Below are 18427 nucleotides of genomic sequence, written 5' to 3'. Positions count from 1 at the left end.
AGGTTTGGAGTACATTGTCAGCAATATGCTGATGAGACATAGCTCTACTCCTTTACCTCAGCAGGTGTAGCAATGGCTGTGCTGGACCATTGCTTTGCCTCACTAATGCATAGGATGAGAGCCAACAAACTGAAACTCAATCCAGATAAGACTGAGGCACTGTTAGTAGGTGATTCCCTAGACCAGATGGATGGGAGGTGGCCTTGTTCTTGATGGGGGTTACTCTCCCTCTGAAGGAGTGGGTATGCAGATTGGGGCTACTTCTGGATCTTTTGCTGTCTCTTGAGGTTGAGGTGGCCTTCATTACCTATATTTAGGTGCCATATGAAAAAGTTTCTTTAGAATTAGGTCTTTAGCTGACTAACACATGTGATGGCCTTTTAAATATGCTTGTGGGAAGGGAGTTTTTGGTTTCTTTTTGTTTAGTATGTATTTTGTGTTCTCATTTTGTATTTTTATGTTGTGAACTGCCCTGCAATCTTTGGATGAGGGGTGCTATACAAATTTTATAAATAAACCAGAAAGTTCTAAAAAGGTACAATTAGAAGAATAAGACAAAAAAAAAAAAAGATTAAAACACTGCACTTTCCACGTAATGTTTCTACATAATGTTCTACTGGAAATGCTTTCATGTGGTAGTGGTGCTTCATACAAAGGTCTATACTTTTTACCATGAACTTATAATGATTATGTGGTGGAAATCTCCAGGCCGGCACCATATATTCCAAGTCAAACGTGGGGGAGATCTTCTGCATGACCAAGGCATAAGCAGCTACAGTAGATGTAGGGAAACCTTAGTGCTCTAGAAATTGCTGAACCATAACTCACATCATCCTTGGCCCCTGGCCATGCTTGCTTGGGCAGATGGGAGTTGTAGTTCAGCAACATCTGGCGGGTCAAAGGGTTCCCACACCTGGGGTATAGTAACAATTCATTCTGTGCCACCAGATATAAAGAAAAGCAGGTGTTAGAAAGGGGGAAATAGCTTATTTCTTTTAAAATAAAGAGCTTCAGCAAGTAAATTATTTGAGTGGAAAAGTAGTAGGGTACTGATTGTTTCTCTCCTCAAAACTGCCATACTTTTAGCTTTTTTGGGGGGGGGAGGAGCACCAGCCCTCCATTCCATGTTCTCTTGTGTAACCTGTAATTAACCACTAATATTTTAGAAGGGTTCAGAAGCCCTGCCTTTGATCCATTAGGAACATTGCAAGCTGCCTTCTACTGAGTCAGACTATTTGTCCATCTAAATCAGTACTGTCAACACTAACATGGAGTAGCCCTTTCGGGTTTCAGAAAGGTGTCTCTCTAACCCAAACTGGGAATGTCAGGAATTGAACGTTGAACCTTTTGCATGCAATGCCTATGTTCTACCAATAAGGCACAGCCCTTTCCTGAATGAGGTCCACATTAAGTTGACTTTCATCAAATGTGCACTAATCAACTGTAACAAAACCAAGTAATGGGCATGCATGTAGGCTTCAGTCCAAGTACTGCAGTCTTCAAAGCATGCAGACTGGGTTGCCAAAAACCTCTTTCTTTAATTTACAAATAATTATCCTGCTATCCCATGGTAACAGTAAGAAGCAATGCAGTTTACTCAAAGTGATTGAACCACTGTTCTGTATAACATCTGCATGTATTCTCTCCAACATATTGCCCACCAACTGACTGGCAGCTACAAGCTCAAACACCTGGGTACAAGATATGCACAGATGTAGGTTTGATGTTGCTGATCCATCTACACAATAGGCTAACTCTCAGAGGTTTGACAGTGGCTGAAGAATCAAGGTGAGAAAGATACAGCCTCAAGCATACTGAGAAGCATATTTTTAGTTTACAGCCTCCTATTTTTAGGCTGTTATTTTTATTAGTTCTAACCCCTTACACCAGGGATTCGGACTTGTCACTCTTGACCCAGCTCTGGATAACTTCCCAACTGTTTGTTCACACATGAAAAGAGTAACTAGCATATGCTGGTTCTCAGAGATGTCTTTTCAGCTAATTGCCTTTTGCTAATGCCAATAGCCCCCTAGCAGACTGCACTTTTGAAGGTGGATTTTTCTGTGCCTAATGAAGTTTCATATAAAATTATCATTTAAATCTTACAGCACAAGGCTATTTCAGTAGGATGTTCTGTAGTTTGATTAAAGAGTTTGTGACCATTGTACTGAATCAAAGAAGAATAGGGGAGAGATATTGGCAAAATACCATACATGAAAATAATTATAACTAAAAATGTGCTGCTTTTTTTGTAAAAGAGTAGCAGCTGATTTAAAATAAACTAGCAGCTGATTTAAAATAAAACTTGATCCTTCTAGGTACCACAGATACTTGAAGCATACACAAGTAAAACTAATTTAACCTTTGAAAAATTTTCTCTGGAGGGAAGAATAGAAATCCCTTTATAAGATTTTTAAGCACTGCAATTATTGACAAGGACTGTATTACCTCACTTTCTCTGATCAAAAAACAAAAAAAAAGGAAAGAAAGAAAAAGAAGCAAAACCGCAGGAGACATCAGCAGCTGTCAGGCTGTTTTCCAATTGCAGCGAGGTAGTTTACAGTGGGCTTGTGCCATCTCTCAAGACCCAGTTAAGAAGGCTTTTTAAAATGCCTTAAAAAGCCAATTCATACATTAATCAAGTTGAGCCCTCATCCATACTTACTGCAATACATCAATTACCATGTCTTTTTTTATTTTAATAAATTCCAGTTGACAGCAGACACCTTATTAAGGGGTTGCTAAAATGATACAACAAGTAAAAGGCTATTAATATTGCTTTTTCCCCCTGCTGCTATTGTCTTGCCGCACTGGTCTGCAAACATATTCCGGCTGCATTACAATTAATGCCAGTGGAACTCCTTCTAACGACTTCCAGCTTGCTAATTTTTTACGCTAATAATAAAAAAAGGCATTGCTATGCAAGAACAGCCCCCTTTTATCATGCTCACATGGCACACTAGAGAGCTCCTGCCATTGTTCACAGGAAAGACAATTAAACCCAGGGACATCAAACCCAAAAATGACAATCTGCTAACCAGCACTGTTGCTAGCTTTCCCCCTCTGTTTTCTGAAATGATATAAAACAATTCTCCAAAGATATTTTTCCCTTGCATGCACCCTCTTTAAAATAAAATAAAATAAAATAGAAGTTTGAAAAATACCCGCTGCTGATTTATGCATTTCTGCTCAGAATTTATTAACTGTCTAGGGCCAATTTCACACCAACACTTCCATAGCCTCCAGGTTTGAATTCTGGACACATTTCAGGAAATGCACCAATAATACTGTCCATATAGTTTCATATTTAAAAAATAAACATTAAAAAAAATCCATGGTTCATGTTTTTCTGAAGCACAATATAAAATGCCCAAGAGAAAGGTGAAAGCCAGTACTGCAACAAGTTTATTTTTCATGGACCCCTGGGGATGAAAAGAATGAGAGGAAGATTCTTGCGGCTGATTGAAAATTAAAAATTAAGAACGTTAAAAAATGTGAATGTAGGCTACAGTCCTACTTGCAAGTATGCATGTATTGAACGAACACACACACACACGCTGGGGAAGAGAATGTTTAGCAATACCTTGTCTCCTTTAAGGAAAAGGGTCTGGCTATCAAGATCATTGCCTTGCATGTGGCTGCAATCACTTTCTGCCTTAAATGCCTGTGCCTGCCTGATCTGTACAATGATTTCCACATTTCACCCCCACCCCCCGGCCCCAGACGTCAGAAAACCAATTATGTATACTCATACATCCTCAGGGATGTTTGGACACTGGGCACCATTTGTTGGTGTAAGTACGAGAGCAGACTTTACTGAGCAGCCTCCTCTCTGGCATTTTTCAGTGCTCCACACATCAGGGAGTGCACCACCAGACCCCTTGCAACAACAGCTGCTAAGGGGCTCATGCTAGAGGAGACAATCACTTCTCTTGCTCTTCCCTTAGAGTTTGGGTGTGCACCTCAATAACTGACCAGCTACGTAAAGGGAGTACGATCTATCCAAAGGCCTGCCACCACCTTGCCTGGTGGTGGACATTAAAAAGTTCCCGGCCACAAGGCCTGTCACCGTTGGCTTGCTCCTAGTGCATGCCAATGGTTGTTGACTTTCCACTGGTCAATTCATGACAGTACTAAGAAAGGCCATCTTCACTTGTGGGTTAGACCTTTTAGAAGAACATCACACCAGAACCTCTGGTCTCACTCTTTCACATTGATGGTTTTTCCCCCCTCAGGTGCCAGTCGTAAGAAGGTATGGATCTGCAACCACATCATCATGCACTGGGCCCAGGTGCACACTATATCTACATCGTGGGGTCAGCAGCTCAGCTTGTATGACATGACCCATATTATATGGTTGGGCTGGAGGGACATGCATTGGGATGGCGTGATGCCATGGCTTACATCTTGCTTCACAGTGCATGGGCTGCCAGATGCCTTGGTGATTCGGCTGGGAGAGAACAACCTAGTTGGCAGGAAGGGTATCAACCCCACCTCAACAGCAGCCACAGACCTAGAGGCCCTGCACACAGTACAGCCTCAGATGTCCATCTTGTGGTTGGAGTTGTTGGAATGGCAGCAATGGTGGGGTGCTTTGGAGCCTGCATGTATAAACAGCGCGTAGTAGAAGATGAACAAGGCAATGCTGCATGCAGTGGGCACAGCCAGGGAGCCGGGTGATTTGGCACCCTGGCATCTTGTTTGATAAGGATGAACTGTTTAGGCCTGACTGAGTGCATCTGTGCCCATTGGGCAATGAGGCTTGGCTGATGGACTGGGGCCTACATGATTGGTTGCAGATGTTAGTGGTTTGGCAGAGAGCCAGTGAGAGGCCAAACTCAAGTGACAGAAAAAGGCATTGTGTTGCATCCTGCCCTGGTAAAGGGGTCCAGGGGGACGGATACCCTGGTAAAGGGGTCCAGGGGGAAGGATTCTGTCCAAGTGTCCAGATGGGGGCTAATGGGCCACAGAACTTACCAAATGGCATCCTGGAAGGATTGCCTGGAATTGATCCATATCATAGAGTGATCCTTATCCCCAGGACTGACCCTGAAGGAACAATCAATCAGCAAATGGGTTGTTTCAGGGCACATACCCAATGCCTACACCAAAGCCTACAGACATCAAAGATGGATTGAGGGGAGCTCTACTGTGCAGTCACACTGGGTGCAGAGTTTCTGGGGTACTGCAGGGGGCACCACGCCTATGACATCCAACAGAAGGTGAGAGGCAGGGGGTGCTGGATTCTGGCATCACACAGGGGACCAATGAAATTGAGACCCCAAGGTCTGCTACTGCTGACATCTGTAATCAATAAAGGTTCTGGCCATTTTGATCTCAAGAAGTTGTGAAGTCTTCATTTCTGCTTCTCACACCCCTCCCCCCGCTTCAGTGACCTGAGGTTTACTGCACCCACAACTGCATGCTTACAGGAGACATCGACATACAGTGTACAATAAATACAAAGCAAAGAACTACATACTTCTAAATATAATTGTAACGATTACCAACATACCTTATTATAATGCTTTGCATTTAGGCATTGCATTTCCATTCTACTGACTGAACCATGCAAGACAGGCAGAGATTATATTTAACAGTCATTTATCCATTCATAAGGTACCTCTTTCCTGCTTTTTAAGGCAGCAGCTTGGATTAAAAGTTTTTTTTTTTTCATCTCAGTGCCACAAGATCTTACTAATTTACTAGTGAGGGAAGATACTGATAAGGGTACTAATAGCTGCACCTTCCTGTGACTCAACAAGTAGGGTTTTTTTTGCTGAAGTACAGTAGGAATCAATAAGTTAATACCATGTAAATAAATGCATGTTACTTGATTTACTCTGTAATAACTTTTAATGGCATTCATATAGGGTGCACAAGAAGCAGAAATCTTCCAGCTGAAGCTTTTCCCATAACACCATCTGCATCCCAGAAAGCATGTTCACTCACCACATTTCTTTCTATTTTAAAGTTGCTAAGGCATACTGTACAAGGACTGCCTGGGGAGGGAGGGATCTTGGTAACATTCAGCTGCAATTAACAGGCAACCAGAAAATGGTTCAAAATCCATGGGAAGGTTCTGATAAAATACCTGACCCTCTAACAGCAAGAAATGTTTTGTTAACAGTATTTTGCTTCTAACTTCTACTGAAATGTTAGGAAAGCGCATCACTGCTAGCGGATATTTAAAACAAATCTTTTAGTTATGCCATTTCTTCCTATGTTAATTTGGTCGCGTGTACAAAAGCCAAATTACTGGGATTTAGTGGAGGTGTTTCTTGCTGCATTTAATGAAAATGAGTACTGAACACTCAAAAGCGCTTTCTCTCTCTCTCTCATATATATATATATATATATATATATATATATATATATATAGTTTATTGCACATACACTGCAATTCACCTTTCTCTGCAATTGTCATGGCAGTCATTTTATCACTGATATTATTATCCTCTGAAGATGGTTTGTGGACAGACCTGTCCTAGTGTCCCCTGCCAGGCTGTCCCAGTTTTATAAACTGTAAATCTTCTTAGTGCATTGTACAGAAAAACAGGGGGGCACCCTTTTTATATAAAAAAGTGAAAAGAAAAAAGGACAGTGGATCCTATAACAATGCATACAAACCGAGGGAATTGTTTGTTAACATTTGGCAACAGTATTTCCATTCACTGAAATTCAGTTTCCTGCTATGACATTACAAAAACTGAAAGAGAACCTAATACACATAACACCCTTTCACTTTAGCTTATCCTGTGGAACACACACACACCCCAAACCGAACCCCAATTGGGAGCAGGGCGATGATAATACAATGCAATGGAAGGTACTCCAGGTTTGGGGTAAGTTTTGATTGTACTTAAAGCTGCTTTCTAGATAAGGCCTATGTGGTGCTCCCTGGTGAACCACTAATCCAATTACATAAGGTACCTTGCTGCGACTGTAATGCTATGGATATAAACAACCAACAGCAGGAAAACAGGGAGGCAGTAAAGTGTGGAGACCTCAGCAGGGCTGAGAGAAGGGGCCAAAAACCTGCCATGTCTGTTAGAAGGTGTTTACATTTCAGCAAACGGAGGACAAGGAGGGCTCCCTCCTGACTCCCAAAATTAACTGGCACAGGAAATCTCAGGAGGGAAAAGAATAGGTGCAGAAGAACCCTCTCCCATGAGTGGTGAAGGCTAGGGCACATGAGCAAGGAGGAATATGGGAGATTGAGGGCAACTTGGGCTATCTGTATTCTCTCCCCTCCTCTGAAATCCACACAGTATCTGGGCATTGCAAGCTGTGCACTGCACGGAGCCTTACATGTGCACATATTTATCTATGTGCATATTTAGAGACAAGAAACACCCATCAACCCACCCTGGGATTTTTCTTCTAGAGACCCTGGAAAAGGAGTTTAAGCCTGAAGAATGACACTGCTGGCAGACAGCACACCCTCAAATGGCAAATGTAGAGATGTAACAATAACAATGATTTACAATCTATTCAAGGCTACTGGTCATTTCCCCAACACCTGGATCTATCCACCATGTCTCTCTGTGGTTATGTGCCCAGCTGATCAGGGGAATCTAGTCTCCAGCTCTGCATTCTTTTGTCTATTCAGGTTGTCTAACCAAATCCAGCTATTTCATAATTTGGTCCCAAAGCATGGGCCAAAATTTGCCCAAGAGTGAGTGAATAAGCGGTGGAAGAAGAAATGGGTGGCATCATGACCAAGCCCTTCAAAGCCTTGAGCTAGCACAGTTCCCAAACTTAAATTGCTGGAAGATTTTTTTCTAATTTCTAAAAAGCTTTTTCTTTCTTTCCAGAGTGTGTAAGAGTAAGAAGAGTGGCTTGCTCAAACCTGTATGAGTCACTTATCTGGTTGTGCATGCCTGACCAGAAGGGGGCAAGACAAGAGGAAGGACTTGTGTAGTGCAGTCAGTTCTGAATGATAGTATTTCTGCTTCTCTGCAAAGAAAGCAAGTAAGATGTTTCACACTTTAGGCTTTGGGGTTCCCACAAACTTTAAAAAGCTGTAAGAGCAGCTGCTTATCTTGTAAGTGCATCATTTTATTCATCTTTAATTCTTTGCTAGAATTATTACAGTAATTATGTTCTATAGCAAAGAAGACACACACACACATTTATATATTAGCAAAATTTACATATTAGCAAAGTGGCACTTTTCAGGTACCAATGAATAAAGCCCATCTGTCTACAGAGAGCAAGAAAGGTGCAAACAGATCGGCATTGAATTCTAATGAATCTCTATGGTTTCTCTCTCTGTCACTGCAGCACTTTGATGGAGGATAAAATTTACCTTTACTTCCAACATTTTCTATAAAGAGGGTGGTGAGCATTCATAACCTTAAAAACAAAGCAAGGCCTACTTTCGCTTTGGTGCGCATTTAAAATTGTTACAATTGAGCTTTGTGCCTCATTTCACTTTAATGGATATGCTACTAAAATGTTGCCCGCAGTTACCAAGTATAAGTAATGAAAGACCCTGGTTGTTGCTTGTCACATTAATTGAAAGGGGAAGGGAGAAAGAAAGGGAGGTGTGCGTGTGGTGTTTTTTTAAAAAAAGCAAAGAAAAATCCAAGGGGTGCTTCAAAGAAAATGTATTTGTAATGAATCAATCTAAATCAGTGTTAAATGCTACTGGATGAAACATCTGGCGAATGACAGTTACAAGAATATTCACTAGCTTCTGGTATAATATTGAATAAGGCCTACAAATTCATAAGTAACAATATTAGTGAATGAGCAAAGCTGTGATCAGCAGCTAATTTGGAAAAGGAGCTATAAAATGAGTAACAAAATGGGTGGGGTGTTTTTTTTAACTCCTGTTGGCATGAATGCACAAGATTTAAAGTTGTTCTTCGTTTTATATGAACTATATTCAAGAAAAACAAAAGGAGGTACTTTTTCACACAGCAGATAGTTGAACTAAGGATACAGTCCAGCAGGATATAGTGAAAGACATCAATTCAGATGGCTTTAAAATAGGATAAGGCTATCAATAGCTACTTGCCATGATGGCTATGTTATATCTCTAGTGTCTAAGGTAATACGCCTCTGAATACCATATGCTGGGAATAAGAAGAGGAGAGAATGTTGTTGCACTCAAGTTTCATTTGTGGGTTTCCCAGATATCTGCTTGACCACTGCAAGAACAGGATGCTGGAACAGTTGGGCCTTTAGTCTGATCCAGCAGGGCTGTTCTTATGCCCTTATATGGTAAGTGAGCTTGATGACATGCACGTATCAAGCTCGTGTGGTAAAGGTGCAATAAATAGGTTGTATTAGATCTGAAACTGTGGCTTTTATTCCTTGCATCCAACTTCAACGCAAATTTCAATCCTCTTGGTAATGCTCCGAGTTTCTTGTTTTCCATGGCTTTATATTGAGTTGGTATTAGATAGCAGATGGTTTTAGCTGTATTTTATTTTGGACTTTAATATTTATGGGCTGGATGCGTGTCATATTATGATCACCACGTTTCATTCATTAATTATGGTGGGCTTCATATTGTTTTTATTCTGCAAGCTGTCTTGAGATAGGTAGCGTGCCTCCTGCATCAATATTCTGTCATCCTTTGTGCATTTCAAGCACAAACAGGTGCACCAAGTTGTGCCCAACATTTGGGGGGGCGCATCACATGTGCATGATGTCACACACGACGCCCCCCAACCCAGCCTGACCCACTAAGCCCACCATCCACCGGGTGCATTTTCTGGAGGGGGCATGACCAGGTGCCCCCCCCAACAGGCTCCAATGGGGGGCAGCTTCCTTGGAGTGGGGAATCAGCTGCAGAGATCTGCCATCCCTCCCAACTGGCCTGCACTGTGCACAGCTCCACTGCAGTGGAGGAGGCCTGAAGCCTCCTCCGCTCCCTATACATGGTGCCCCTGAGCACAAATAAATTGCGTGGAGGCAGGGAGGAATGATTGATCAATGTAAACTAGTGCTGGACTCCAAATCCCTATCTTTCATTGGACCATCCAAATCCTGCAGAGGGCATATTTGGAGTTGAAGGTTGTTCAGAGAAGTGCCTCATAGATTTGGCAGTGGGGGTGGTGGGCAGCCTTCTACCATGATAGATACAAGACAGCAAAGGACTGAAGTCTCTCTTTTACTGAATAAAATAAGTTGCAATGGCTTCATGCTGTGGCTTCACTTATGTCATGTGCATGTGGTCCTGAAGATGAAGGAGGGGTCAAAAACTGAACTCTGGTGAGCCCTTTCAGAATCCTTCACTCACAGGAACTGCACCAATGCTGTGAGTATCATTATTTGGCTAGACTGGATATCATCTTTCCCTGGTAGTTCTCCCTAAGCAGGGCAAAACAACCACTGGGAGTAGTTCATAATCACCCACCTGATTATGTCACAAGCTTTGTGTATTAAAAATAATTTGTCCTAGAAAATGAACTGCAATCTTACAGGCAAAAGAGATACTTCAGAGATCAATAGCGGCAGGGGTGGGGAGGGAATTACCCAAGATACATCTTTGTCCCTAGAGGCCTAAGTGTCCTCTGTGGCTAGGAGTGCCCTTGTTTGGTTTGCCAACTCCGACTGTTCCTAGACAGGGATAGCCTAACCATTGTAATCTATACATTAGCAACCTCAATGTTAGATTACTGTAATGCACTCCATGTGGGGCTGCCCATATGGGTCTGGTTCAGAAGCTCCAGATGGTGCAGAATGCTGCAGCGATATTGCTGATGGGAGCTTCTGGCTGAGAACATGTGACACTGGCTGCCCATCTGGCTACCAAGCCAGGTTCAAGGTTCTTGCTGATTTACAAAGCCCTCACCAACTGCAGTCCAAGATACCTCAGGGATTGCCTGAACCCTTATACTCCAGACTGATCACTAAAATCACATGAAATTCAGTCCTGTGGAACACCCTGACATTAGAAATTCAGCAGGTGCCTTCCACGCCAACTTTTAAATGCCTGCTGAAAACTTTTCTGTCAGGCCTACTCAGGCAATTAAGAGTACACCCCCCCCCAATGGTCTGTTTATGTTTATCTTTAATTTGTTTTTGCTTTTAACTTGCTTTTAACATGTTATGATTTTATTGTTGGTTTTATGTTTTTATATTGTTGCAACCCACTGTGCTATATATTTTTGATACAGTATGTATACATATTTTTATATACATACATACATACATACATACATACATACACTGGCAAAGGCAAAGTCCATATATGCAGAATCTGTCCATTTCATTTTTTTCTGTTTCTAATTTTTCTCATCTTAAATTCAGCTCTTCACATTTTTGCAGTATTTTTAAAATAAAAATCATGAAAATCCTTTAGCATTTTACTGCAAATTTCTCCAAATCACCTTTTTATATGCACATTTGACTAATGTACACAGCTTTGCAAGCAGCTTTCCTAATATAATGCATTTTTGTATATTATTTTCATATATACATTCATTTTTAAGCACACTTTCCCCCAAAATATGCATTTCTGTGTACAAAATTAAGAGAAGTGTTAATTTTTAATGACAACTGTATTTTGTTTATTTCAGAAAGTGTGAATTTAAATAACTGAATCAAATTTCTCCATCCTCCCAAGTCTATATAAGACAAGACTTCATTTAACATGTAAGCAGAACAACTAATTAGCAGCGTTTTCTTCCCCCACCCCTCTGTCTCACTCTCCCCGACTAATACACTTCACTAATAGTAAAAGAAAAGATTGAGTGGAATGCTGCTGTCAACACAATGGAATTCCAGATAGTTATGGTGATGAATTTCATTGTAAATGAGGATCAATGTCCAACACTACTTTGGAATAGTAATTTCTTAATTCTTATTCAGCTCCAGCAGGAAAGATAATATAACTTGATCTGAATTGACCATGTGATCCTGATGGCATCCCATTAATGTGCTGTTCATTTAATTTATGTAATTTTTAAAAATTAAATAATCATATTTTAAATCCCACTGCAACTATTCGGTTTGAAAGTACATCTTCAAAAAGTTATACAATCTTTATAAATCAGCATGGCCAAAAGTTTAGCCTGTTGACTGTACTTTTTAAAAGCTATTTTTAATCTCATGCTTCCTCTATCTTCCTCACTCTCTTGCCCCTTGAAAACACCATATTTCTTTTATGCCTACCTTTTTCTTTGGTGCTATGCAGAAGGTGTCTATAAAGACATCTATGCTAAATAATTCAAGGCTCTGTGTCTATATAGGGTCAACATAAAAGCTAAGGGACACTTACAATGAAAGCTATGAAGCTAACAACATTCCATGTCTCTAAGAAAGTATATAATATGGATACATATAGCCTTCAGAAATACTTGACAGCATCGAAAACATGCAGGCAAGCCCCAACACAGACACTGACATTCATGTTGGCCACACAAGCCCTGCCAACGTGTGATGGTTATTAGGCTAAAAGGTGGCCTACCTGAGTACAGGTACTGTATATGAATGCTATGTTCCTGTCCCCATGAAGAGAGCCCTATTTGCATAAATTCAGACTAAACTGATCATCTGTCACATTGAAGGGCATGGCTGGCATATCTGAGGGGTGGGGCTAATTAGCACACACTCAAAAGGTCACATATTTATGTACTCACAGGACTACTGTTTCAGTTCTCAGGAGGCATCTGTTGTAGATGTCAGGTTCTGAGACCCAAGAAACAACTCAGATGTACCCAGAGTCATGTCAATGATTAAGTTTCAGGGAAATCAGAATCCAAAAGGATAGAGGCAGGGATGCTGTCAAAGCTAAGCCAAGGATGAAGTCCAGACAAGACAGGGGGGTGAAGCAAGGCAAAGCCACAGTCTGTAATGTTACTCTCACTTTTGGTTTGATTAGTTGGAGCCAGACACCAAGGAATGGGAACCTATGGCCTTCTGAACGTTGTAGCTCCTGTTAACCCCAGCCAGCATACTTGAATGAGCAAGGGTGGTGGGAATTGCAGCCCAGGAACATCTAGAAGTCCACAGGCCACTGGGATATGCTGACTGGTACTGCAGCCATGCTGGTGTCCTTGACCCATGGAGCTTAGTGGACTGTGCTTGCTGAGGAGCTAGAGGTGCAGGAGGTAAGATGGTAGAAGCTGCCTGCTAGAGATCCTGGTTATAGATGCCCCTACCTCCAGTGTCTTACACACAAGAATTTGAACATTTTATTTTACAGAAATCATACTGCTTTATTCTTTTAGGGCTGCCAGGTAGCTAAATAAATAATTCTTTTTACCTTTAATTAACCTGCATCAACAGCAACTCTTTAATGGTTATTAATTGTTAGGACCTGTTACCCAATCCCAACATACATTAGTTCAAGCAAAAAAGGGGGCTTCTATCTTGTCACATAGCAGGCAGGTGAGCAGCAGGACCTTTAGCAAAAGAAACCAGATAAGAGTTGCAGTGGTGGTAACATATCATGCTTCTGCAAGAAAGCCAAACTATTCTCTGGCAGTCTAATCATAAAAAAGCTCAGGTTTCCACAAGGGACGTATTAGCAGTTCTGGAGGATGGGCTTGGGGTTTTGAAAGTATCTGGTAACTAAGCGTATTTTGCTGTTCCACTAGTTTTCTTTAGTTTACTATGCCAGCAACTTTGGGAGAGACGTGGCCAGCAGAAGGCACACTTTCTAGAGGAAACCATTTGATCTTCAGGGACTTTTATACATCTCAGGCTATTTATTATTTTTTCAAGAAAAAAAATGGGTTACAGGCAAGACTTAACTGGCTGGGTGTCAAAGAACCCACACACCAAAGGAAAGTGTGTGTGTGTGTGTGTGTGCACGCACGCACGCGCACACACACCTCATTAAGAAAATGTATGAAGTACTGTTTTCTATTCTTGGCTACAGTGATATGTGCTGACAGGGTCACAGCTGCCTTACTGTGGTTTCCTCAGAATTTAGTTGATCAAGAAGCACAAAAACATTAACTTGGACTCTTTGCAATACACAATCACACTGCAACATAAAGAAAGGTAGCATTGGACATTTAAAAAGTGATTGCAGTACTACAGGATTTTAGCCTGCTTAAAGAGTATTTCACAAAGAACAGGGTTTGGGAGAATAAGGGCAGACTTCATTCACTAAAGGACATATGAATGCTACTGAGATGAGATAACAAAGATAAGGAAGGAAGTGCTCACATAGGATAAATATTATATGAGATGAGGAGGCTCATGGCCTTATATCAGGACCAGTATTGCTCAATACCCAACATCCTGCAGGTTTTTTTCCAATTCAGAATGTGGGAAAGCATCCTGGAAACAGATTATCCACAGCAGCATAATTATTTCCAGAAAAGACTGTAGGGCAGGAGTTGTCAATGTATTGCCCTCCAGAGCTTGATGAAGTGTAACTCCCATCAGCCTCTGCTGGTGAAGCCAATGGTCAGCGATGGTGGGAGGAGAAGCGCAACAACATCTGGCTACCCTTGCTGTAGTGGAACTGTTTAGCCATTTTTGAAAGCATCTATGCTTCTTTGACAAGTCAGGGGACAGGGACTATCTATCATGTACGGTACTCCAACAGTGATCCAATACAGGCAGGACAGTAAAATTGGAAACATTAAATAATTAGTAAGTGAGGATAAATTCAGTTTATCAACTTGGAGCACTTGTCCTTTGAACTGCTATTATTTATTGCTCATAAGACTGCTGCTATCCTGTTTTTATATGCTATTATGACTAATTTAGTTTTTAACGTGCTGTACTGTTTTGTTATAGTATTATGCTATTTTAATATGCTTAAGCATATGTTTATATGCTTAAGTTTGGTTTATTTTGTATGATGTTGCTGGTATTGTTTACTATTGTTTATTATTATGAGTGTTATAACCTGCCCTGGAAACACTGGCTTTATATGTCTTATTTAATTAATTGAATTCTGCATGCATGCAGCACCTCAATGATCCAGTTAGTTCAACTATAAAGTCTCAAGTAACTCACCTTCCCTACCTCCTCATGACACCAAATTTAAAATTAAAATGTAGTAATACAAAGTTTACTGAGACTACAACCCGGTCCATAGGTGCACGTGCTCATGTTCCATTGAAATTCTATATTTAGGTTCTTCAGAAGTGTTCTTCTAATTCCTAGTAATCGAGTTCACTCTTCCCCAGAAAGAATATCCAGCATCCCAAACAGCAACTGAGTGAATGGAAAGCCAGAAATAGAACCCGGCAGATCAATAGATTTGACTGAGAAAGCGTTTGCATTCTCAGGGGTAGAGATCATTGTGTTTCTAAGTGGATCAGAGATATGATCCTTAGCCACTGTGAATGGAATGGAAACTGGATGCCATCAGAGGGAGATACAAGTGCTTACGTGGTGAGGCAATATGGCAAAGAATAGAACTGTGGGAGGAATGAAAGACTGCCTAGAAAATCTTTAAATAAGTCCAGTCTTAAATTCTAATTCACAACAAAGGAATTGAGCAATGGCTGGAGGAAACACTATATTACATCTAAATAAATACATCTATAAACCTAAAATGATATTTGAAATGAATTCCCAAGCCTATTCACATATATTACAGTTGCATTTTAGAAAATTCTCAATGTACTCCTATAGACAAGAACATAATTTTTCCATGTATCTCAAAATGTATTTATTTATTGTAACATTTTCTAAATTGCATTTTTATCCAAGCATGAATTCCTGGGTGGCATACATACAAATTCCAAATTACCAATGCAAGAATAAAGCAAACAATAAAAATATCATAATAAAACAGAGGTAATAAACCAAAACTATTCAACCAACTAAAGCAAAACATTACGTCTAAAAACTCTGGGCAAATAAAAATCATGAACTGGCAACAAAAATAATATGATGTTGGTGCCAGTCTTTCTCCTTTCAGAGGGCATTCTAAAACCAGGGCGCCACCACCAAATGGGCTCTCTCCTTCATGGATGCATAATGTACCTCTTCAAATATTTCCTACAGATTGCCCTTTAATACTAAGAGGCATCAAAAATAATTTAGATGCCATACACAACTTGGGTCTAAAGTACCTTAGGGACTGCCTGACACTTCAATTGCAGAGATCCTCTGAAGGGGCACTTCTGGTGGTTCCCCATGCCCCTAAGATTCAGTTGTCCTTCACTAAGGACAGGCCCTGCCCTATGGAACTCCCTACCAATAGGGTTTTGGCAGGAACCAGCCCTCCCTTTCTTCAGACATCTTTGGAAAAGCTTTTTGTTCAGAAAGAACTTTGCAATGTGATTTTTTTTTCTTTTAACCAATCAGTATTTATTGATTTGTTCTTGATGTTTTAATGATGTTTCTATGGATCTTTTTCTGGTTTGACCCTTAAAAGGATACTCCACTTTGCTATATGTTTATGAAAGTGCATATTATGTGTAAATAAATAAATAAGCAAGCAAGCAAGCAAGCAAGCAAGCAAGCAAGCAAGCTGAGGCATGCCCATCAAATCCCATAAATGCTACCTGACCTGCCAATGGCCTACAACACAAACCATCCTTTTTTGAAAGGCATTTGCTATTCTGCTGGTTAAAACTCGAGGTTATTTGCAAGTTGCCCTTCACTTTTTCTAACCAATGATATGGTGTGAGCATCTACCAAATGGGGATTTGAATCCTGGTTTCCCAGGTCATAGACCCATACTATGACCACTACACCACATTGGCTCTCTATGAGAACAGGATGCTGGACCAGATGGACCACTGGCCTGATCCAGCAGGCTATTCTTACGCTGCTTGGATGTGCTATAGAATCAAAACCAAATTATTTATTCTCCAGAAGACGTTACCTATCTTGTGCAAGGATGTAGATCTTGCTGAAAATAATTTGTAATAATAAAAATGAATACTGAATAATTGACATTTGTTTCACACTTTCAAATGTATTAACTAGTTATAATCCTTACAACATCTTAGTAAGGTTAGTAAGTAAGTAGTAAGCAAGCTGAAAGAGAGCGACTTGCCTAGGGGCACTCGGGATCATGGCATAACCGAGCTTCAATTTGAAGTTAGAAGGGTGACCCAGGCCTGTGTCTGAAGTATATCTCATGCCCAGGCATTTAATTGAGGTCACTGATGGGGATGACCTTATTAGTCTTTGACCCATTGGGCATTTTTGCCTCTGTTGTTCATTGGAATACTTTGAAGGCTTATAACATATCATTCTAGGTTACAGAGAGTAGTGGCCACAGTACATAGAAGACACTTTTAGTTGATTGCTGTGTTTCCTGATTGAATGTGGTGTAGTGGTCATAGTGTCAGTCTACGACCTGGGAAACCAAGATTCAAATCCCCATTCAGTGATGAAAAGCAGTGGGTGACACTGGACCAGCCACTGACTCCCTCACAGGGCTGCTGTGGGGATTAAGTGAGGAGAGAGTGAACCATGTATGCCACCTTAATAAATGAATGCCTGCGGAAGTCTGCAAGCAGAACCTGAATACGTCTGCACCTGCAGTTTCCAGCAACTGATATTCAGAAACATTACTGCCTCCAACATACAGTAATGTAAGCACAACAATAGGTTTAACTAGCTAGACATAAATTTATTGTCCTTTCTATAGGAAATCTGCTATCCATAGAACAAAAATCAGTGAACACTTGCCCATAAGATCAGGAAATCAGGCAAAACTTGTTTTGTAAGCTACTGGCCATTATCTGAGACAAGGGTTTGAAGTCCTGGCCAGCACAATTATACATAGGAAAGAAGCTTCTCCCTTCAGGTTAATACTCTGTCCACAGTGGTTGTCAGATTGTCATCTAGGAGGATAAAATGAAGCCAAAATCTGATTAGAAAATTTGGACTTCCTATTACAGTATGCTGATTTTTAAAAAAATCAAATGTGATTTCAAAGAAGGACTGTAACTCCATGGTAGAAACATCTTGCACACATAAGGTCCTAGGTTAACATTCCTAACATTTCCAGGTAGGTCTGGGAAAGCCCTCTGTCTGAAAACCTGGTGAATTGCCGTCAGTCAATGAAGACAATACAGTACTGAACAAAAATGGCAGGCCATTGGTCTGCCTTAGTATTAGGCAGTTTCCTATGTTCCATGCAGCAAAACCATCAGCGCATGGATGTGCAATGGTTCCTGCTTCTTGGACTAATAAACAAACGACAAGGTTCAACTGGGTTGATAAACAATTTACCAGAATTTACTGTGACAAACAGCAATGTTGTACTTTGGAAAGAATTGCACTGAAGCAGCAGTACCCAAAGACATCTGTTCCATAGCATTTGCTTCAGGTGGGCTTGTGGGAAATGGGAATGTGGGGAGGGGGAAATTCCTTCCAGACCATCATGACCAGTTTTAACAGCTCATAGACTCAGCAAAACAGCTTGTAGGATCAGGATCATTGACATTAAGTATCATCTGTAATTGGATTCTGCATAGAGAACAACTTTCAGGAGACATTTTTGTCTTTGGAAAAATAAAGAATTTTTTAAAAAGCT

General features: G+C 40.7%; 1 protein-coding gene across 24 annotated transcripts in view; it reads right to left on the bottom strand.

Moving 5' to 3' along the window:
* The window catches only part of ESRRG (estrogen related receptor gamma), a 471650-nt gene that overhangs the window by 297231 nt on the left and 155992 nt on the right, over positions 1-18427 (bottom strand). The window contains exon 4 of one of the 24 annotated variants that reach the window (XM_083605309.1): positions 7853-7959. The exons of the other annotated variants lie outside the window; for them this stretch is intronic. Coding sequence (XP_083461435.1) covers positions 7853-7881 — 29 coding nt within the window. The 5' untranslated portion in view covers positions 7882-7959. The remainder of the gene's footprint in view (positions 1-7852; positions 7960-18427) is intronic. 24 annotated transcript variants of the gene reach the window in all.

This window comes from Podarcis filfolensis, assembly GCF_964270895.1.
Source record: "Podarcis filfolensis genome assembly, chromosome: 3".
NCBI classification, from domain to species: domain Eukaryota; kingdom Metazoa; phylum Chordata; class Lepidosauria; order Squamata; family Lacertidae; genus Podarcis; species Podarcis filfolensis.
The sequence above is the reverse complement of the archived record's forward strand: the minus strand, read 5'-3'. Positions and strand labels throughout refer to the sequence as shown.